Source organism: Acipenser ruthenus, chromosome 11, assembly GCF_902713425.1.
Source record: "Acipenser ruthenus chromosome 11, fAciRut3.2 maternal haplotype, whole genome shotgun sequence".
Classification (NCBI taxonomy): Eukaryota; Metazoa; Chordata; class Actinopteri; order Acipenseriformes; family Acipenseridae; genus Acipenser; species Acipenser ruthenus.
Genome location: NC_081199.1, coordinates 30179927 through 30204658, shown reverse-complemented (window position 1 = coordinate 30204658; position 24732 = coordinate 30179927). Strand labels below are relative to the sequence as shown.

Below are 24732 nucleotides of genomic sequence, written 5' to 3'. Positions count from 1 at the left end.
CACAATTACATTAGGGGCCAATGCATACTGGACAAGTATGGAGAGGAAAAAAAGAAACCTTGTTTAAATGAACTACTGCACAATGCAAGTGATGCAAACTATGTATCTTCCTTGTGTAGATAGGCTTTCCTTCGCCGTCCTGTATGCATTGCACTTAGGCAAAAAAAAAGAAAAAGCATTCTTAGACAAATAACATTCTCTCTCTCTCTCTCTCTACGGGCAAAAAAGCTAATGCAAGAGAAAGAGCAGAGCTGTGACTGGGTTTGTATACGAAGTCTATGATGATAGGCAGGTGAAAACAGGAGCGATGAAGCCCTGGCTCCTGCCCCCTGATCCTCACTAAAGTTAACATACAAGAGAAATACAATAAATATGGTGCGTGCACTGGATTTCTACGTGGCCAGACAAAGAGAGGATTAGGAGGAGGAGATGTCCCCAAATATTTAGAAGTCATCTGTCTTTTGTGTATTTTGCCTCAACAGACAAACAATCGCTGATCTGCCAATTGCTTCAGGCTGACCTGGAAGGAGACATGCAGAGAGCATATGGTTTGCCTGTAGCACTAAGGGTATACGCTGCAATAACATTTTATGCCACTGGATCGTTCCAGTGTACTGTGGGTTACTGTAAAGCCATAAATATTTGCGGTATTGCATTTTTTTCATACGCGAAACATGCATAATAAAAGGCTTGCAAATATTTATGACTTTACAGTATACTGCAGACATGAGCCAGTCGACTGTATCATGTGCCGTGCGAGATGTACCTGCAGCTTTAGTAAAGCGGGCAGGAGAATTCATCCATTCTATCTCTCACGAGCTGCAACAAAATACAAAGCAGGGTTTTCTTGGAAGGTATGGGTTTCCTGGTGTCCTGGGAGCCATCAATTGCACACATGTGCAGCTAAACACACCAACACAGAATAGGCACCTCTACATAAATCGTAAGGGGACCTATTCTGTCCACATGCAAGAAGTGTGTATCTTTCAATTCCCATTCCAGCCGACAGTTGCAAAATCTGCACATCATTATTTTGTCACTGGCAGCTGCTTTCGTTTTATTTTGTTTTTTATTTGCATTTAGTTTTATTTTGTTTTATATGTTGCACTTTGTTTAATTTTGTGCTATTTCGTATTTGCGAAAAACACAGAGCTCTTAATTAGATACTTATACATATATATGTATAAAGCTGTTTTCGAACTAAACTGAAGATCAATGGCTACCCCTTTTATATACTGCCTAAAGTAGTTTTGGTGTCTGGAACACCAAACCCAAAAATGCAATACATTGCAACAGTCTGTTCACAAATGTATTCTATGGCATTGGAGAGAAGAAAGCAGAAACAAGAAGGCTGACAAAACACAATGTTATTGAATGTAGCTATGCAAGATAATACATAAATAGATTGAAAATAATTAGATATTAGGCCACCTGCCAAATTCCAGTCAGAAGGTATTGATTAACAATGCAAGTTAGATTGAGCATTTTATTAAAGCTGAATTTTATTACAGCTCTGTTGTCCAGGATCATTTTATTTATTGGATTACATTTTCATGTATTGTATCAATTTGAATTAGTCATGAGTTACATGTTAATGGGTTTTACACACTGCTGTTATTCATTGTATTAGCTACTGCAATCTTAAAAACTACATACAGATTGCATCTAATCTGCCTCAATATAATCCAGTCTTATTGTTACTTGCATGTTTTAATGAATGATTTCTCTTATATAAATTAGAATAGATACAGTGAACTTTTTGGGCTAGTAATCACAGTGGTTATATGCTGAAATCTTTTCCACTGTATGTAGGAAGTTCTGTTCTAACTTTTAAACAAAACTAGGGATGATTGTAGAACTATTGGTCCCTTACATAATTTATACATAACTTCCCTTGATATTCCTGAAGTTCATTACTCAGGGTCTTTTACAATCCAAAACTTTTCCTGGCTTTGTCTTTATTTTAAGCAATTCGTCCTGTGTTTCTCACCCATAATTACCTGTCAAAAGGCTGACTGTTGTACTACCCTGTAGTTTAATATATATCTGGCTATCTATCTAGACTTCAGGTCATCACCCCCTGGTAAAGTGTTACTAATGGCAAGATCCATTATTTTTCCTATACCTAATAGGATTTATTAATGTATATGCCATAGCTACAACTAATGAGAATTGAAAATAGATGCATCAGTGGGAAAATAGAATTATTTAGCTATAAAAGAAGTTATTTGTAGAAGAGGTTCCGGGTTCAAGCCTAGCTCACCCACTGACTCACTGTATTTGATCCTGAGCAGGTCACAACCTCCTTGTGCGCCGTCCTTCAGATGAGACGTAAAACAAGTGAGGTCCTATTGGAAGTGACTCTGCAGCTGCAGTTGTGATGCACAGTTCACCCCCTAGCATCTGTAAGTCACTTTGGATAAAAGCGGCTTCTAAATGACTAAATACTACTACTACTACTACGACTACTACTACTACTAATACTACTACTACTACTACTAATAATAATAATAATAATAATAATAATAGATGACTTTCTGGATTTAAGCTGGAGGTGAGAATTGTGAGGGTCTGGAACCAACTCCCCAGTAATGTTGTTGAAGCTCACACCCTGGGATCCTTCAAGAAGCTGCTTGATGAGATTCTGGGATCAATAAGCTACTAACAACCAAAAGAGCAAGATGGGCTGAATGGCTTCCTCTCGTTTGTAAACTTTCTTATGTTCTTATGTTCTTATACCATAGAAAACCGATGCACTTAATGAGTATGATTCACAATACTTTTTAGAACTGTTTTAAGTTTTCAGGAACTGGTAATTTGATTTGATTAATCAAAATGGACTTTTAAAATAGTCCTTAACAAAACATTCCTTAAAACAGTGAATAGTGCCCAGAAATCACAACTCATCAGCAGGGCAATGTAATTCATGCAGTTCTTATAGTAGCACTATTTAAAATGTTAGGTTACTTGCATAACCCTGGTTCCCTGAGAGAGAAGATAACCAACAATTATGTATGGGATATGCCTGCCCATTGGGTAGGTAATTGCTGAGCTCTCTATACCAGAGCTGCCGATAGGCCCCTTCCTGGGATGACACACTCGGTCCCGCCCACCGAGGGATTAAAACCGTCATCCTGAGGAAGCCATTTCTCTTATTCCATCGAACCCGTCAGGGCGACCGATGCGACCTTGCAGTTGGTGGTCGTCTTGTCTTTCAGGGAACCAGGGTTACATGAGTAACCTAACATTCCCTTTGAATTTGAAGACGACCACCAACGACATTATGAATGGGATAATGTATACCAGAGCCGTCGCGAGGGAGAAGGAATGGCAGCATATGAGGGATGCATTAGCACCGCATAATCCAGGGGTTAGCGGTGTGAGCTTACACCCTCAAGGACCCTCAAGCCTAATGAAGGCAGGGCAGGGTCTATCACATTAAGTTGGTAGAACCTGGAGAAAAGTAGCCCAGCTAACTGCAGTATAAATATCACCGAGTACCATGCAGTAAATGCACCGTGTACCATGCAGCACCGTGTGTTGTTAGCGCTTTAGCAGTGGGTACCAAGCACCATGTGCAACGTGCGCATGAGTAATGAGAACACTATGTGCACCGTGTACCGTGTGCGCTGTGTCTGTGCACCGACGCTGTAGCGCTGGGCACCGTGTGCCGTGTGCAATGAGCACCGTGTGCACTGAGATACCGAAGTACCAAGGGCTATGAAGCACCGGGGGGCAGCTATGCAACTGTGCCTACCCTAACCGCGCAGTTACACACCTGGTCAGCGGGTAGCCGAAGCCGCGACGGGTGAGTCGGAAGCGGACAGCGAAAACCGTGGTAGAAATAGATAGGGGAGAGCACACTGTTTGTTTACAAGGCAAGACGCACCGAGGTGAGTGGGCCTACGCAGCCGGCGAGGTCTATGCAGGGATGCGGCAAGGACTAGCCCCGTGGAGGAACTGTGCATTCTCAAGAAGGAAATAGACAACCACTTGCGAGGGTGACTGCACAGGCAGCCACTCACACGACAGACAGATAACAAAGAGCGGCCTACCACGTAAGCAAGGAGGCCGCTGAAAGACAGAAAGGCGATTCCAGAAAATTGCAAGGGAAATACAATCGACTCGATTCGACTCGAGAAGCTCTTTTCTATCAACATGCTCAGTTCAACACAGAGGTCTTATCGTACCACCCTGAGAATGAAAAAGAGAAATGGCTTCCTCAGGATGACGGTTTTAATCCCTCGGTGGGCGGGACCGAGTGCGTCATCCCAGGAAGGGGCCTATTGGCAGCTCTAGTATAAAGAGCTCAGCAATTACCTAGCCAATGGGCAGGCATATCCCATACATAATTTCGTTGGTGGTCGTCTTCGAAATGAAAGGGAACCCGGCTGTTTACATGATTTAACAAACCCCCTCAATAACTTGTATTATCATCAACAGCAGTCACAATGAGTAAACATTTTAATTTCTAAATAAAGAGGGAAACTTAGGGGTAATACATGCAACAGGAATAAACCAAAGGGTTGCAACAAGGGTATTGGACTTGGAGATTGCCTGTCTGTCTTTGACTGGCTGTTATATCTGAATGTAATATACTGACCCATTTTACTTATCTTTGGGAAGAGTGGCAGTTGCTTTGAGATTTCAGTGGTACAATTAGAATTTCAAATTATTTTGTCTGATGCTTTTAAATGTTCAAGGCCACTTGCTTGATGCAAGCCATAACACACTGATTTGTTCCACTGCATCAGCTTGAGTTAGGATTAAATATGTCACAGTTGTTTCTAAACAGGAAAAGCGCAATGCTAATTGAAACAAGAACCATCACACCTGCCACCACTGTGCATCCTTCCCTTCCTTCAGTCCACAGAGATTTACACTCCACAGCACTTCAATAATTACGACTGCTAAAATTATGCTACTATTTACTTTTTTTATTTAATGAAATTTGGCATTTGTTTGGCAAAATGTATTGGCATTAATGCACAGTGACCTGTGATAAATGTTTAGTACAGGAGTAGACAACTGCGGTCCTGGAGTTCCATTCCATCCCAGGCTTAACAGATATAATTAATTGATTACTTACTGTAGGACTTGGTCAGTGGCTCAGTTTGTTCAATGTAATACTACAATGTATAATAATTAAATGTATCCAGGGATATGAAGCAGTTTCCTTTTTTTTTTCTTACTGTCCCACAGACAAGTGCAAAACAGACCTCTGATTGTCTTCAAACAACTGGTTATCCGCAACCCATATATATCTATTTGCATGGGCTTCTAAATGGAGAGCAACTTTTTTTTTTAAACTGATAGTCACCAAAAACTTCCACAAGATGGCTTGCCAGTACTGCTGGATATCTGTTTTCTGGAAGACAAGTGACCAAACATTTTTATGAGAATAAAAACAACAACTTTCCTGGAAGATATCTGGATTAAATAAGCCAGTGGGTAGCCTAGTTACTGCTTTTTTTTGGTCATTATCCCAAAATTGCCTATTTGAGTTTTATATAGAACATAGAATGACATCTACTGTAAGCAAATAAACAGTGTTGATGGTTTTATCTCTCCTACCTCCATTCTGTACTTTTTATATCAGCTCTGTATGAAATAACAGAGTTAACTAATATATTTTTGTTTAGATTCAACTTTTTTTATCATTTTCTGTTTAAGTCAGCACATACTATACATTTTTAAAACAAAGATGTTAAAAGAACTCCTGTGGCCTCAGTATAACTCTCAAACATATATTCTCTCTAAGTAAATCTGGTACAAACTTACCCTGCAACACTTTGTCCCCACATTTGTTCCACATTTGCTCTATGAGATAGTTATTACATCCACTAAGTCTCCAGTATTTGATACTTGTACTTGATCTCCAGGTGGCTTTAGTATGCTTTGTACATACATCTGACAACTTCTTAAAATTCATTTTAAATCAATCTTATCGCCAGTGTCCTAATCTTTTATCACACTAGATAGCTCTGTCCATGCAGTCCATCCAATGCGTAATTTGAGTGTAACTGTTGAGTGACGGCTGTTCTTTCCTCTCCCTATTTTTCTGCATAATCACTGGCATTCACTCTCACCTATCATGCATTGCATGGAATTGATCCCCCGTTGCTATACTAGTAATCTTAATAGTAATCTGCCTACAAGAAGCATCTGGTTTTCACAGAGGAGCAAAGGTGGCGGTGGTGAATGAAAAGTAGAGTGAAGAGAAATGCAGTACATTAATACAGGGAATTGAAAAGTCTTTCCTAGGGAAGAAACACAATCTGTAATGTTATATGACAAGGTTTATGTAGTCCATTTCTCTTTTTAAAATTGATGTTCAGTGAATAAGACAGGGGGACAGTGAATTTGTCCCTCAGTTAATGTGCTTTATGCAAAGTTTAGGTGCATGCAGTTTTATGAATAATTCATTTTCATTCAAGCAGAATTTAATATAACACATTTTTTTGCAAGAGAAATTACTAATTTCATACATTTACATTTAACTACAATTTACAGAATAAATGTTGAGTGTCTAAACACTGGAATCTAATAAAAATGGTAAAGAGGTATTTTGTTTGAAAATGACTGCTCAAAACATGCCTTTTCACATTGTCCAGTTCCTGACTCAAAAAAAGGTTAAAGGATAAATTGTGCATGGATTTAGAAATATTTTATGAGTTGCTTCTTTTGTCTCACTAGGGTTCATTGGTCTGAAAAAGAAATCTGAGTGAAATTCACTGAAGCACTGCTATATTGCTCAGAATGGTATATGTTCCACAAATCTCTAGAGAGAAGAGCAGACTATGTTTACACAGAGCACAGAAAGGGTTGTGCTGAGAATAACAATTGTATTATAATGGACCAACCTGAACACACAAACTGCTGTAGTCAGTGTAGGACAAGAAAAAGCAAAGCATACACTCTGTTTAGTCAACAGTGAGCTTGTCTTCTGTTTTGTAGTGCCTGAAAATGTGTGGCCATGGTATAAATGAAGGTCTGTTATAATCCCTGGGTCCAGGTTTTACCACATGCCTATGAGAACATCCTCCTTATTCCTGCAGATGCGGCCTTCTTTCGGATATCACACGCTGTCCGACTCGTGTTATGGAGTTAATTCCCAGACTCTGTAGTGGCCAGGTCTTGGTATAGTTTGTTCTGTGCCTTCCATGCAGTGGCACTGTGCTTTGGTGAAAGAAGTTTGTGTTCATCAACTGAATGCTATTAAAATGTCCTAAGGACCAGCATGCTGCTTTTGTTTCACCAGGGTTTGCTTAAGATTGGGTGGCGTCTTCTGCAAGACCTTTTTAATGCATGCAAGGCACAAATGGACTGCATCATTATTAATTCCATACGATGTATGTTTACTAAGCAACTTGAAAAACCTGGACCATGTTTACTAAGCAACTTGAAAAACCTTAGGGTGATATGTAGGCTCTCATTGAATTTATTGTCACATTATCTACAAGTTGATATGCCTTGTAGGTCATTTGTAAAGAACCTGTAGAATAATGGTTAATTGTCTGACATTAAATATAGCTCCATAATGTCCATTTTGATATATTTAAGGTGCAGAAATACCACCTGACAGAACGATTTGAAAAGCCATCTTCAAGGATATCTTGAAAATGGGTAAGAAGATTTAATTGTTGGCTGATGGAAAAACTCTCAAAATATGTGGTGACACCCAACACCTAAAGTGCTCCCCTTTTTCATCCATATGACTGCTGGGGAAGAACAATCCAGCGTGAACAGTTTGCACTTCAGTGCAGATTCCTTTCCCAGTGCACCTGGCATTATGCAGATTAGTCTTAAGACTTTCCAAATTGTCAACAAGAGATTAATTAATTTTAGATTTAAGCAACAATGACAAGGAATAGTTACAAAGGAAGAGTTAGAGCTTGTGGACAATAATATATTTTAGACTAATAGCATGTCATCCCATAATATTAAATATAATTGCAACCCCTACTTTATATCAAACTGAAGATTTAGAAAACATGATAACTAATGCCAAAATATATGATATCCACATTTGTATTATATATATATATATATATATATATATATATATATATATATATATATATATAGTGATACGATTGCACCCACTCCTAGTTCGTTGCCCCTTTAAAAATTGACCCAGGACACAAGAAGTGGATTTTTACTGAGCTGACGTGCTATTTTTTTAATAAACAAAAACAAACACCTAGCTCTATTCCAGCAATAACTGAAACACAAAACAGGAACCTAACCTATAAACAGGATGGCTAAGCCGTTTACCTGTAACAAAACAAACCTTCACTCACTTGGTATACCTGCACACCCTCACAAGCAGGCTATACACACAGAAGCCCAGAACAGACTGGCTGCCTTTCTTTTATACCCTGCACCTGGCTCTAATTTAATAATAATCACCAGGTGCAGGGGATATTCACCAATGAAAATCAAACAATTAACAATAAAACAATTAACAGAAATAATTAAACAATAAAACAAAACAATTAATTTAAACCAATGTGCTTTTGTACATGTTTTTCATGCAGGGAGGATTAACCCCCTCCCTGCTGTGTTACAATATATATATATATATATATATATATATATATATATATATATATATATATATATATATATATATATAAGGTCACGCTTTATTTTAAGGGCCGTTTTTTAGTTTATTAACTGTTAACAAACAGCTAATAAACATGTTAATGTACATTATTTATTTTTTGTTAACTGTTAGTTAATAATATATAATAGGCCAGCTAAAACTGCAAACACCAGAGCCCTATGGATGATCAATCAAACACCAGAGCCCTATGGATAATCAATACCCAGTCGATCATATGCTTGAAATCGGTTCAAATTGTTACTGTAGTAATCTTTAACAAATTAAATCAGGTTTTTATTAACTCTAATCCTATCCCTATCCCTATCCCTATCCCTAACCCTTAGCTAAAAATGAACAGTTAACAGAAAATAAATAATGTACATTAACATGTTTATTAGCTGTTTGTTAACAGTTAATAAACTAAAAAACGGCCCTTAAAATAACGCATCATATATATATATTAACCATAAATACATACATTGATGCTTTTAAAAATATTTTAAAGTTACATAGTTTTATCTCATAAGATGGTAATACAGTACCTCTTAGCCTCTTAATATATGTGAATGTTGAATGATCTATACAACAATGCACTTTATTTTTACGTATAACCTTAAACTTTACAATACAGAGTTGCCAGTATATATCCACACATACTGTGGCTTCTCTAACAAACATACCCTTTTCACACAGACAAGTTATGATGGTTCAGAACTGGCACTGATGTGGCATTTTGGTCAATGTGAATTGCCTATACCGTTACAGAGCCGTCGCGAGGTGGTTCAGAGACGGCACGGAACCGTCTTCACTCCTGTGTGAAAGACTGTGCCGACACTAAAGCGCTATAGTGGGCATGGATTGAAAGTCAACATCACACGTGACTGTATACCGCACATGTTGGGTATTTTTGTTGCCGGTGTTACACGCTTTCATTTTTTTCAAATACAATGGCTGATCAAGAACAAGGTAGTAATTGGAGTCTGGCATAAGTTAAGGAATTGTTAACTTTACGGGCTAATGAGAAGGTGAATTCACAAATAGAAGGGATGGTGCATGATGCTGTAATTTATCGGCAAATCGCTGTTGCCATGTAAACGAACTGTTGACTGACAAGTTTGAAATTTGTACTCACATGATCCCTTTGGCTGTGTAAAAGGGTTATGATGGTATTATACCAGCATAGATTGATCAATTTCTGCTGTGTTAATGGGTATTTTAAATAATTATTTAAACGTCTCTGAGACGGCTCAGTAGCGGCATTTGTGTGTGAAAGTGGCTCTAGAGTGGTAAATAGCCTATATATAAATACAATTGTTACATACTGTATTACAGATTTTCATTAGCATAACACATTAATCAGTCTTGTGTGGGAACATTTACACAAGTTGTTTCTTACTAGGTAACTTGGTAACAGAAGCTGAAAATGACTCTCAGGTGTAAACAGCTGGGCAGGTACCTTGAGGTATTGTATGACTAGCAGCATAAGCCTACTGAACTAAATCTCCAAAAACACTGGGGATGAAGTGCAACCCACACATCCAGAAACATCAAATACAATGTGTATTGTTATTCAAATACTATTTTTAGAGTTAATTCCAAAACAACCCTGATTTTCAGGGTTAAGCCCCCTGCTCCTGCCTGAACTTCACTGATTTTAATTACAATTGCTTTCATGCTCTTTATAAAGACATTCTCTTATTGTTCTTGGTTATGAGCATTTTCCTTAAAGATGCAGTTGTTTTGAAGACTATATTACACAGCATGGATGAAATAATTCCTCACTTTAATAATCATTTATTTTCTCAAGTGTTATTGAAAAGGAAGGGACATGTATTGTTATGTACAACTATGCCCCCACTCATTTCTTGATAATAATCGTTGTTTATGCCATGAGCTAAGAGCAAATGGAAAGCTAAAATGTTTGATAGCAAAGAAGGGCTATTTCAGAGAAATTATTTACAAAACAATATATGGTTACAATATATGGTTGTTCATCTGTACTTCCTTACAATTGACTGATTTTTATAATAAAACCATACACTGTTTATTCCTTTTGAACATCCAAATTTTCTGAAAAATAAAATATTGTGCCCGATCACTGTTGTAACCATGCACAACAGTGCACATCCACGAGTTGTGTGGTCTTGCTTCAGAGCATGGATACCACAGTGGCTTCTTAGCAAACGCTCAAGAGATTCAAGGAAATGCTGAGCAGTGCTCAGAAATTTAAACAACTGGGCTGAAATTAAGATGTAAAACATGCAGTCTTGTATTATTGATTAGACAGCATTAATATGAAGTGTCTGTTATATTCACAAGCTGGGCACTCACAAGCAAGTTGCAACATTTAAAAAAATGGAAATTAGATATATTTGTTCACAATGTCTGGCAGCATTTCATGTCTTCTTGATGAAGAGTAGTACTTAAAGATTGTCTTTCAAACAGTCATATTTTTTGTGTGCACCTAATCTTAAAGTGTTGTCTACTTTTCTACAGAGTCCACCAATTCAGTTTCTACTGCCCAGTACAATTTTAATCAAAGGCAGAGCAATTCCCAAAGAAGTAAGAGCCTTCGGATGGGGAATCATGTACCAGCATGTAGCTTCAGTGAATCTACCAGTGTGAGAGACTCAGTATCCAGGTAAGGAGGCAAACATGTAAAGATTAATCAACTTAAAAATACGTTTTGTTAGTTTCTGTTACTATTTCATTGTCTTTTTTTACCTGTTGTTTGAGGTAATTCGGAGTATCATTTACTGCAATTACTTAAGTAGTTATTGCCTAATCTAACGACAGCATCAAAATGACATTGTCAAAAAAGTTATCTGACCGTATTTAACAAATCCCCCCAATAAATTAAATTAAAAAAAAATAATAATTCTTACCGCTTTTTTTTATTAAACTGTGTTCGTATAAAAGTTGATGCCCCCGTGATTAACACTGCCTAAAATGTTTTTAAAAAGTAATGCTGTATCTGTGTTAAGCTGAAATAATAATTGATAAAATAATTGATTTACAAGCGTTTTTCATTTAATTGCGCATGTTCTGCAAAGTAAAGGAACATTAACAATTATTAAGGTAATTGAAATAACCTGAACATGATAGCATCCTCCAGTATATAAATCACGTATCATACAGGCACGCTGTTAATTAATAACATGCTGGGTGCTGCTGTCGGTAGGTTCCATTTGCTTATGTGCCCAACAGCTAACGACAGACCTGAACGAATGTTTATACAGCCAATGATGTCATCAAAAGGAAACGGATTTCGGTCGTGAACGACTATATACCCATTCATAAATTGCTTAGCAACAGTCGCCGATCTACACAGATCATTTTATGAATATCATTATTGACGACTTTTGTTAGCTACATAAAATTCGATTACCTAGGATAGTCGGCAAGTACTTTTATGAATAGACCCTTCAATCTGTTTTTACAGCTGCCGTTATTTTTCACATAATATTATGTTTAAAACTTTCGTTTGAATGACAGATGGCACAGAAAGGTAGCACCGCACAGTTACATTAAAATAGAAGTAATTGTTAAATAGCAGAAAAATCGCCTATGCTTTTATTTGTTACTGTATTCCTTCAGTTTGCAAATACCTGCACAATCCATTCAAATACAATACATACAATAATAACATCTCAAAAATAAGCTTCTTTTATTAAAATAAATAAAGATAGATTGAAACATCCAGCCCGTCACACAATGCTACTCGGTTTCATAGCGAAATTGGATTAGAAAACGCTACATATTTCTTGCTATTTATTTGTAGTTATTTCTTGATCTAACAGTCCCGTTTGACATGAATATATATTTTTCAATATACAGCTATGGCCAAAGGTTTTGCATCACCTAGAAATATAGAGCATTTCATGTTAGATTTCAAAATGTCACATTTTTCAATTTGTCAGTTTTTCGTTAAGTATATGGAAAACTACAAAGCGGTATGTAATTCAATATGTTAACATTATTCAGCATGTTTCATTCGACTTTGTGAAGCAACATGAGTTCATTCTACGGGTGAGTCAAAATATTTGGGCATTGCTGTAGTAATCACACGTACGTATTGGGGGTCGTAATAAAATATAATTTACTTTAAAATGACTTCACCTGCCTCTATCGATAGATGGAATGCAGTCCACATAAGTTTTTTTTTTTATTATTATTATTACTATTAAACGCAGAAATTATGCTAGGAAATGATACCTTTAGGAAGCGTCTCATTCTTGGCCTGGTCTGAGGCACGTGTTAATTATGATGCTGGTGAGGGTCCATTAACTGCACAATACAGATTTATGAATCAGACGAATAATATGCGAATGTGAAAAATGCTCTCTAAGAGTACGTTATTTTAACGTCACGATGAGTGAAGTTTTCTGACAAATGGCGTTTATGCATCACCTGATGAAATACTGTCATCAGGGCCAGATTAAGGGACGTGGGGGCCCAATGCTAGCCTATATTTTGGGGGCCCTATGCATATTATGGTTATCTGTATTCTTAAATAAATGGAGTTTGCACAAAAAATTCAAACAAAGAAGATGACAAATACAGATGCAATCATTATACAGTATTTTCCATCATGCCTGTGCATGGTAACCATTAATTTTTCCAGTTTAAACTAACATTAGGCACTTTTATGGTTTGCAGACTTGAGAATTGCATTTTTTTAAAAAAGCTTTTATATTCAATGTGATTGGCGTTGCACTTTATAATTCATTATGGAGGGAAAAATATATATTCTCCCGATTGTGGAGCTGCCATACAAAAATGTGAAAAACGTCATCCGTGTGTCCGTCTGTCTGTGGTTATTACATTGCCTATATTGTTCTTATGTTTATTATTTGGGGATTGATGCCTCTGACGTACTAGGACTAGGGACAGATCTCTCCCAGGAGGTAGAGGGTGTGGGGCATTTGGTATTGTACATTACTAGCAGGAAGCTGCTTGCGTGAGAGACTCAGAGACAAGGTATGCTGTAATTGAGAAAGAAATACCTAGCCTTCATAAAAGAACAAAATTAACTAAAAGCAAGCTTCTGTGCACCTCTCTTCCTGTGTGTGTGGGCCCGTCCGCTCGCATGCAGTTTTTGTAAAATGTCCCAAACAAACAGCGACCTCGTGGGGGCCCCAATTCTGCTGGAGGCCCTACGCTATAGCTTAATTTACATATTGGTTAATCTGGCCCTGACTGTTATGTTTGAGTCTCAGATTCTTTGTCACCATTGATTGTTGGTATCATAATAACAATTAAAAGAGAGCATTATTACTGGTCCTCTTTTTCTTGTGCTGTTTCTGTTTAACAATAGCATACTCTGGTCAAATAATAAGAATTGCATTTTACAGAAAGGAAGGTTTGAGTTTTTCAAATCATGTTGGAACATCGTTTTAAATTAGCATGAACTTTCACTCTATTTTTGCACAAGCACAAACACGCAGGTATCTGGCTTTGACTAATGGCTGCAGGTAGGCTCTGTTCCTTGATTCGTGTGTTGATGAATTTTTAATGGAAAATCTGCAACGATATATGGATTAGTTAAACGGCTGTACATGTACCTGGCAAATACAATGAAATTAAAAGCATCCATAGAAAAATGTCTATCCATGTGTGGGTACATTTTTCTTTTGTCAAATAGTTGTATCTATGGATCTATTGAGAGTCTGGGTTGCCTGGCTATTTGGGTAGTGTATTTCATAGTACAAAGAAAAATCATCTTAATCTTATCTGAGCTCTTTGTCTCTCATAAAGCTACTGTGAAGCAGGCAAACACCTGACCCATGTTAGAAATACATGCTCTATCAGTATCACTATAGAGCCTTAAATGCATTCCCCTTATTATCTAATCTCACCATACCCATAAGCATATCTGTTTCAAAATGGCGCTATACAAATCGATCCAATTAGAGCTAGTAAAGGTTAAATCAATCAGATTATGAGTCACCTGGAGGTCTGACCCATTGTAGAAGCCTGTCTGCTTCTATTATGTCTATATCAATGGCATAATCCTTCATCTGCTTAGAATGCTAAAAGTGCTGTATGGTTAATGATGCCAAGCAGATGGAACTGAATTAGTATGTGTTGTTTACATTTTTAACTTGGCAAGTTGGAACATTGTGATTATTTTTGGAGATTGAGATTTTATATGGTAACATTTGCCAGAGATTTACAGAGTTATTGCACATAGTTTGTAGAAAACAGTGCAACATTTTAATAGCAATTACAGACAATAGGGTTCTCTTACATTGTGACTTTGTCGTATTTGTGATGGTTGATTTCCAATAAGTAATGCTTTTGTTTCAATTTTTTTTTTTTGCTTTGCCCATCTGATAAAATCAATAACTATGGAAGAAAAACCTTGAAAATGTTTTTTAGTGCTGAAAGAACTGAATGTCTTCACAGTGTGGGCTCCAAGTAAACACAGCATACCTCACTCATTTTGAATCTTTCTATTCTAATTTTACTTATTTTTTGACAGGAAATTAGTTAACCTTAGTTGCATGTGTCATAAAATAGAAACCTCATGCTGTAGTTTATGATTATTTATTCTATAAATAAATATTGCTCACCCCGGTGTTCCTTTGAAACCTGCAGATTTCACATACTAGAAATGGATAGGCCTGCGTTATGTACCAGCTTTTACCCAACATACCTAAATCTGACCCTGTTTTTTTGGTAAGCATTATTTGAAGAGATACATAATCGTAGTGCCTGCAGCCTGGGGAATGAACCTCTCTTATACCATTAGTAGGAAGCAATTACATTACTAGTTAGATTTAGGAATGCCATGTGATATAACAGATTTTGAAATAACAAAAAATAAAATACATAACATTTAAATAAAAAACATGCAGTAACCCTTTCCTCTCCTGGATGTATTCATTTGTTTATATGTCTATGAAAACTATTGTACTGTAGTTGTTCTCATGTATAGCAGGAGCTGACAGACACAGGATATGATGATACCATAGCTCCCGTTAACATATTTTTGAATACTGAGTTAAAAACACGTGGATCGTGGCAGAGAGGTTTTACAAATCCGATGTACTGTATCAAGCCACTTGCCTCCATGTTCCAAATGGTTCAGCATAGTCACTGCTTGAGTGACTATGCTGAACTGCTGAACTGCTATGCTCATGTCTTATCTGTTCATTATGCTGCTTTGTGTGTACATTATTTGCTATGCTCACTAACTTTTCCAATAAAAAAGGAGTCTTTTTGAGAAGCATTTATTTGCTGGAATAGTTAGTATGACTGGCAAATAAGGATTTAAGAGATAGATACACTACAGAGTACACATCATATGACATTAAACATCTTCTGCAACTGTGCATTTCTCACACTAATGGAATTTTAGGGTTGCCAGCACGAGTTTTGCTTGCCATATTGCACAAGCTGTGCAAACCTGGTTTTGTGTCAGTAATTACCTTTTGTTCCAGGTTGTGCCACATACCAGATTTGAACCATCAAACCACCGTGGGAATGTGGAGTGCTAATTATGTAACATAACACAAAGGCTGTCCACCACATATGCAATACAATTACTGTGTATTCGATTTATGTAAACAGCCTTTAAGGGGGATAAATGTCTAAAGACATCAAGATCAATATCATTGAAATGTGCTAATTTGTCATTGCCTTAATACAGTGGTGGCCAACTCATCAAAAACTGCGATCCATTTTGGAGGATCTCAACGGGCTCCGTGATCCACCAGTAAGCTATGACCAACAATTATTAGCCGTATTTAATATAATAGTGTCCAATAAACTAAGATAGCAATAATAAAATAAAACAACCATAATAACATAAACGTAACAAATGCACAATCAAAGCTTTTTTAATATTAAGCATAGGTAGTTATAAAACAGAAACTTGCCAACAAATAATTTGTTATTTTCCTCATCTTGGTTTGACAAGTTTTCAAACTGTCTGGAAACGAGTAGCCATTGCACTGATAAATCAGTGAAATTGGCAGGGTATGGGATTTGTAGTTTTTAATGTGTGATAACAGTGGGTAGTGGACACCAATAAACTACATTCTCAGAGTACATTACGATTGAGCTATGAGAGTTTAGATCCGAGTGTGAGTTTATTTTTTTGTTTTATACTTTCAGCTAAAAAAAAAATCACGTTTATTTTTTATAGTCAACCTTTAGGAATTTCTAGTCACACATGTGCACCTCAATTTTTAGTCTCATATGCAGAAACTGTCGGGATATTTTCATCTGTGCTACTGGATGACACGGAAGACTCTCACCATCAGCCGTAACAAAAACTGTTGTATGCTTATATGTTAGTGCTTGTTCTGATTTGTCCTGAGATCCACCAAAAATCTTTTGTGATCCACGTATTGGCCACCACTGCTACAATAGATACTGTAGTTGAGAACATAACTGAATGCGACTACCACCAATTCGAGCATACATGGATGACATGACAACCATGACTACAACAATAGCCTGCAAAACATTGAATGGGCACGAATGCAATTCAAGCCCACTAAATCAAGGAGCACCTCTATAATTAAAGGTAAAGTAGTAGATAAAAAGTTCTACATTAAGGGTGAGGCAATACCAACAGTGTCAGGGAAGCCAGTGAAAAGTCTTGGGAGATGGTACAATGGTGATCTAAAGGACACGGTTTGTGTGGGAGAAGTGTGGAGTAGTGGTTAGGGCTCTGGACTCTTGACCGGAGGGTCATGGGTTCAATCCCAGGTGGGGGACACTGCTGCTGTACCCTTGAGCAAGGCACAAGGCAGCCCCAGCTCAACGGAGGAAGCTGGTAGTCAACAAGGTGCAAAAGCAGGAGGAGAGGATGAGGTGTGTAAAGGCCATTTCCCAGGCCAAGCAGGGAGAATGGATGAGATGGGAGAGTGTGGAACAAAGCAAGATCAGCTGGCAAGACCTATGGACAGTGGAACAGAGCAGGATAAGTTTCCTGATCAGGTCAACATATGATGTTCTCCCATCACCACAGAAACTAAAACTCCCTCATGTCCTTTGTGGTCATCACCTGCGAAATTAAGGCACATTTTGACAGGATGTAAGGTGGCTCTTACCCAAGGATGGTTTACTTGGCACCATAACCAAGACAAGTGTAACATGACCAATAAGTTGCCACCAGTTCCATCAAAACATTACACACAAAAGACAACATTCCTCCGCCCAGGAGAGCAACCACCAAGAAAAGCTGTTAAAACCAAGCCTCTCCCAGGACAACTGGAAGCTGCTAGAGAATGGAAAATGCTGGCAGATGTTGGTCAACGGCTTATTTTTCCACCTGAGGTTGCCACCACTAACCTTCGACCAGATACTGTCTTGTGGTCTGGATCAGCATGCCTTGTTCACCTGTGTAGAGTTAACAGTGCCATGGGAGGATGCTGTAGATGAGGCGTATGAGAGGAAGAAACTGCGGTATGCTCAACTAGCTGCTGAAGCGGAACAGTGAGGATGGAGAGTCCGGGTTTACCCAGTGGAGGTGGGTTGTCGAGGATTTGTGGCACACTCTACAACCCAGTTTCTCAGAGACGTCGGATTCAGTGGCCAAGAGTTGCGTCGCACAGTGAAGAACTTATCTGAAGCAGCAGAGAAGAGCAGCAACTGGCTATGGTTGAGACGGAAAGATTCTGGTTGGGGATCTCAAGCACAATAGAAAGAAAGAAACGGTGATGTACGGGTGAGTAAGCTGGGCCGAGTTGAGTGGGGGACAGAATCACTGTCGAGCCATCTTGAGGTGTCGTGGGCTAGTCGACGAAATACCGAGGATGGAAGGTGCCCACTTGAAGACCCCAGAGATGTACCCTACTTAGTTCAGTCCAGACGGTTGTCATGCTGATGTGCTGGGGAGACTGCACTGTGGTTGATCCCCGGAGCCAGCATCACAGCCGTTGTGTGTGATGATGCGCCAGGGAGGCAAAATAAGCTGATCCCTGGAGCCAGCGATAATAAAATGTGATTGCAATACTGCAATAACATTTTCACAAAACAGTGTGAAATATAGTAGAAAGAACATTTTAATAGTTGGATTTAAATTTTCAAAGTCGATCAAATCTGGTTCCACTAATGACAGTACCACAATCATTTAAGTACATTTTAACTGAACAACCTGAAACACCAACAAGTCACATCAAATCCTGCAGTACATTTCTGTCAATTTACCTTGCAGGCTAGCTTGTAGATTATCATTTTTATTTGGATAATTTAAATCAAACACGTTTTAACCCCTAGAGTCTCTTTAAGCTTCTACTGCTAATCTTGTTATTTTTTATGTTTGTTTTTACGGACAGGTCAGACAGAAAAAAAAAAACATGTATTATTTGCCCTGTTTCTAATGAGAGTACAATTCCTCAGAAGAATTCAATACAGGAAATCTAACTATTAGAAACAGTGTTTTCCTGTAGCTCAGTGTTAATTAAAAAAATATTCATCAGTGTGCCCTAATATAATATAATAGAATAATGTAATTTAATAGAAAGCAGAATTAGCATGAAATGCAGAAGAACTGTTCAGAGCAGGAATGTAAGACAGCCAATCATGTTGATAACATATCTTTATATAAGAAAACCATTACCAAGCATATATGTGCGATTTGTATACGTTTCACAATAGGCCAAATAGGCTGTCATGTGCTTACAGTACCTAGAACATAAACAATTTTGACTGTTTTTATTTTGAAATGTTTTTGATATTCAATTCCTGGCCATAGGTCATACCTGCTACAAAAAGGGGGTGTTTTATATAGCATTCTGGCTGAGCTACAATAGTCTGTGTATGAAAACCCCCCACGTACCTTAATTCTCTTCCTTAGATATCACTAGAGCTTCTGTTTTTTCAGCTTTTATTATTTACATTTTTCAGTGCTTATTTTTAGCTATTTTCTCGAGTTTTACATAAATAATTTTTTTTCGGGGCTTTCGCTTTTTATATACTGTATGAAATTATTGTTTTCGGTTACTTTCCAAAATGCTTAGGCGGGTTTTTTTTTCTGTCAAAATATGCATAGAAGTAACTCGACAGTACTTGCACACTTAAGTTGCACCTTCTTCCCTTGCTGTCTTCCACAACAAAATCTCATTTTAAATCTCGCAAGCGGAGTCTCCAATAGAAATGTAGGAATGTGCTGCCACTCAGTAATAATTAAATCATAACTAAATGAAAGGCTTCTGGCTGCAGCCCTGATATTTCAAGCAGAACGATTCTCTGACAGATAATGTAATTCCCACTGGTACTTTTTATCCTCAATAGTGCATTTATATTATTAATCAGTAATCAACAGTTTTCTTCTACCAGCATGTCATTTATATTTTTAATTAACTTATATTTTTCAAAGCGACTGCTTGTGTGTACACTGTTATAATGTATAAGCAAAATGTGTTCTATTAATCATGCCATATGCTTAGTGGCTTTACAAACAGTCATGACATTTTTATCAGTCTTGTTCCGGCAGCAGCCTTAGCCACAGAATCTACATTGAAGGGTCTGTATTTACAAGGCACATATGCAGAGAGAAGAGGAAACCTTTTGAGTTTAAGGATATTTTCATGGTACTGCTGATCCAGATCAGATTTTGCTTTGCCATTGTCTAGAGGATAAGCTGCAGATGATTTCCTCTGTTTAATTGACATTTACCTACTATGCAGGGTTGCTAGGAGGTGAATAGTCATTAATGCTGCATTAGCCGATGCCCATATTACTTAAATAGTTGCCTGTAGCATTCTATAAATGACTAAATGGATTTGTAATTTTTTTAGCATTCTTGAGATAGATATCTGTTTGTATTGTTCTTCACAGTTTGACGGGCTGAGATCTATGTCCCTGCCTACAGTTAGATCACCTCTTGTAAAAGGATGTGTCAATCAATATGTTCTTGGATAGTGGGAGGTGCTGGTTGATACCATCTGCTTTCCTGTTGAGATCTTCCAATGAATTTGTTTCAAATCAAACCTGGAACGATTGCTGCAGCTCTTTCCTAATGGGTGTCCCTGAACCCAGAGTGACTGGAGGAACGTGTGTGTGTGTCATTGTGCAGACTGCTATAAAAAGCCACCTTTGCATGGAGAGCTTGAGTAGCCAGCCCCTGCTAGAATTGTATTTGCTTCACAAGTGTGTGGAATGTACTTGTGTGCTAAGGAACAGCTATATTCAGTACTTTGTGCTCAGGGAGCCTCATTTGAACAGTAGGTCTGTCTCACAAGCTGAACAGCGCACTGCTCAAAAGCATTTCATTGCTTTATTAAACTGATGTCTCCTGATAAAGAGCTGTCAAATGCATGTATCTGATGAGATTCATAATGGACTGATAAGGAAGGTTTGAACTTGCTGATGCAGAGGCTGATTGTTACTGTTTCACCGTAGGACATTTACAATGGATTCTTCTGTCACTAACAAAGAGGAGGTGGAAAACAACCCTTTAAAGTACCTGAAAGCCGAACAGACTGGGAAAATGTGGCTGCGCCTCAGAGGAATGTAAGTTTATACACTGTTGCTTAACTTCAAATGAATCAGTATGTGTTTGTGTTTGAATTGTAGAAGTATGACATTATTCTTTTAATATACATTTTATACTTTGACAATAGTGTCAAATGTGCATTTTAATACAAATGCATGTAAAATCCAGACTGCATTATAATAGTATTGTTCTCAGATAAAGAGATTTTAATAAAATAAACAAAGACTTCTTAAATGCCTTATATATGTCTTATTGTCGCATTTGTGATATTATTCTGTCTAGGATTACACTTTTCAGTCATTTAATTAAAGCAAATACCATAATATCCATAATATATTAATATGTTCAGTTAGCTTTGATTAATATACATATACCTGTTGTCCCCAAGAAACAATGCTACCAATCACCTGAATAAGGGCATTTCAACCATCTATGAGGTATTATTTCTTGATATGTTTTTTAAATAGTGCTTCTAGCATATTTAACTTTCCAAATAGGCCCTGCTCTAGAAACATGACCTCAATCCAAAACCAATCTTTTTTCTTGCTTCATTGAAATGTGATGGTAAATTAATATGAAACAGCCTGTGATATTGTGATCTGCTGCGCTTCTTTTATGTCGCTGATGTGCATAGTAAAACAGAATTGCACTTCCAATGTGTAGCATTCCCTATAATAGTGAAGAGTCGCAATGTCCTATCATGTTTTAAACATGCACTTTAACTAGATTGTTTTTTGCCTATGTGAATCTGCATCATGCTGGATATGTTTGTTGTTTATATATATATATATATATATATATATATATATATATATATATAAAAGCAATGTAAATTAAGGTTAACTTGTTAGACAATTAACATGCAAGTAAAATTAATGGGGCTAGCTAATTATGCATTGTGAACAGAGGAGGATCATCTTGTGTGCAGTTTTGCTTTAATAGACAATTCAATTAAACAGAACGTTAACAGAATGTATAGATTCCTTCTGCAATTAAAACATTCAGCCACCTAGTAGGATTCGCAGAATGTCTATCAAAAGAAACCCCAATTAAAACACTTACCCACTGACTAGCACTGCATGCTATTCAAAAAGATCATTAGAGGTAGGGTAAAAAAAATCCATTGCTGGAAAATATTTCTAACAGATTCACAATGGTAATACTTACACTGTAGGGGTTGTTGATGTAATCGACCAATCCCAGCTGGAGTTTTAGAGCATTTGTACAGCACTAGAGAAGTTGGATAGCAACAACCACCTATCCATCATTATCCAGGATTACCCCTAAAAAATAAACGGCTGATGCAATCCAGGTGGATTCCCTGGTTCTGAAACATACATCTTAAACCTGACAAGGTATAATTTGAAAACCAACCATTTTTATCTCAGAAGCTGTAGTAGAGGGTATAAAATCTCATGTTTGGTCAAATCATCGGCATGTTTTCACTTCTAATTTCTAATTTCAAGCTGCAATGCTATAGAACAACTTCTTTTTTTAAATGTCGAGAAGTAATCCCTTTGCTCCCTGCGTTTTGTGATGTACGGAACAACAGCAAGTAATTAACTGCCTTTTTCATACAGTGTAGTGAATACATGGTAAAATCAATTAGTTTGAATAATCTACAGCAATTGAACTGTAAACAATTTTATTTGACTCTCCAAATCTAGAAACTTAAAAAACAAAGAGCAGAACAGGTCACTGGAGGGCTATTTGGGTACCAGAAAAGCTGGTTGAACGGTATTACTGATTTCATTTAAAAACAAGAACGTTTCCCACATTATGTTCTCCAAATTTATTTCCAAAAAAAAAAATATATATATATATATATATATATATATATATATATATATATATATATATATACCTAGCCCCAACCCCCAAAAAACACATGAAAAAAACAAATAAAAAATAAATTAGACCATTTAAGAAAAAGAAAAAGGTTAATACTTGGATAAATAAGTGTGTATCATTTTAAAAATCATATTTTATTTCTCATGTCAGTTTTTTTAATCTTTTAATCCATTTTAATCCCACTGATTTCCCCTCAAGAGGCAGTTATTCTGTGTTGCTAAGGAATGGCTTGTATGTACCAAAAAAACAGCCCCTCCCATTAAGCTTCTGAGCCAGCAGTGAGTGGAATTCATTTGCGGGCTGGCTGTAATTTCAAGGGCCAATATACTGGTAAATAAGCAAGACACATTTAAGATCTTGCACTATTACAATCTTCATAGGTGATCATGGCTCAGCTGTTCAGAAGTTTTCAGAACACCCAGAAGAAGCCTTGTGATGAACATCCTGTATTACGCATGCTATGTTTTCCCTTTGATGGGATTTTTCTAATTACTAACATACAGTAGCCCTACATCAATAAAGCTATGCAGAGTATCCCACTGTGCTGAGAAGAATTCAATTAGGAATTTTACCAAATATGATAAATATCCAGCCTGCCAGATACAGACATCAATGGCACATCTTAATGACAGGTAAAATCTACTTGATTTCAAGAAAGTTTGCCTCTCTTGACTTAATGAAAGTGTTTTCCTCCCTGGGCTCTGCAGCAAATTAGAACCCACTTAGTTTTTATACATCTGTTTTCACTGACCCACATGTATAGGGTTACCATATGACTCCATGTACACTTGGACAGTTTTCAGCTCACATCCCACTGCATTCTAGAAAGTGTAGTCCTGCTGTGAAAGGAATCTGGGTAAGCTAAAATATACCAGAATGTATTCTGATGTGAGTTGAAGGGCTCTGCTTACCAAATTAAATGGAGCCTTTATATCTGCTCTGAGCATTCACATTTGCTTTTCTGCTTCCATCTCCCCTCCTCTACCTCTGCAACACTGTCTCCCTACAGAGTTATAGTTCCAGCACTGTGAACAGACTCCTACATGTCCAATCAAACATAAAACATTTATAATTAATTTGGAAGTTTGTTAAATTGATTTTATCTGCTTTTTTCAGGCAGAAATACAAAAACACCTCCCAAAGGTAAGTCAGTGATATTAATGCTCTTTATTCCTATTCATCTAGATTATTTACCGTTAGTAGTTCCAAAAGACAATGTGGTTTGTACATATACCTATATATTTATTGTAAAGGTGACATCTGAAAGAGTGGAATGCAGAATTTCTTTTTAATTCCACCTTCAAAAGTTCTGAATAAAACAGAATGGCATAGCTTCTTCAGCTTCAAAGTAGACAGCTATTGGGAGGACCAAAAACTAAATTCTATACATTGTTTCACCAGTTATTTCTTCATATCTTGTGAAAGACAGTCATAGAACTATATAGAATTGTGTTTCAGCCAAATGTCATTTGTTAAGTGGGTAGGTGGCACGACAGTATGTGCCAGTTTTTTGGGATACCAAAATACCAAATACCAAATACCACATATTTATTTTAATTCTAACCTATAGAACCATGTATAATTGAATGGTATATGTTTTTATTGTGTCTACTAGAACTGTTTTTAATATTTTCTTTAATATTGGTACCACATTAACTGTACAAGTCTCCAAATCTGCAGTATGCCACTTTCGCTAGAAAAACATGCTAATCAATCATCTATCACATGGGAAGAAACGTTGTAGGGCATGCAGCTTAATAGCAATGTTCAATAACCCAGCTAATGTAATACACACATGCATGCACACATACATACAGAT

General features: G+C 37.2%; 1 protein-coding gene across 4 annotated transcripts in view; it reads left to right on the top strand.

The window, feature by feature from the left end:
• The window catches only part of pde1a (phosphodiesterase 1A, calmodulin-dependent), a 99649-nt gene that overhangs the window by 24121 nt on the left and 50796 nt on the right, over window positions 1-24732 (top strand). For 2 of the 4 annotated variants that reach the window (XM_059033638.1, XM_034044999.3), the window contains 3 exons: window positions 11105-11249; window positions 20969-21079; window positions 24030-24056. In XM_059033638.1, the coding sequence (XP_058889621.1) occupies window positions 11185-11249; window positions 20969-21079; window positions 24030-24056 (203 nt within the window). In that variant the 5' untranslated portion in view covers window positions 11105-11184. Of the gene's footprint in view, window positions 1-11104; window positions 11250-20565; window positions 20791-20968; window positions 21080-24029; window positions 24057-24732 lie in introns of those variants that run through there. The other 2 variants (XM_059033635.1, XM_059033637.1) reach the window with 2 other exon arrangements.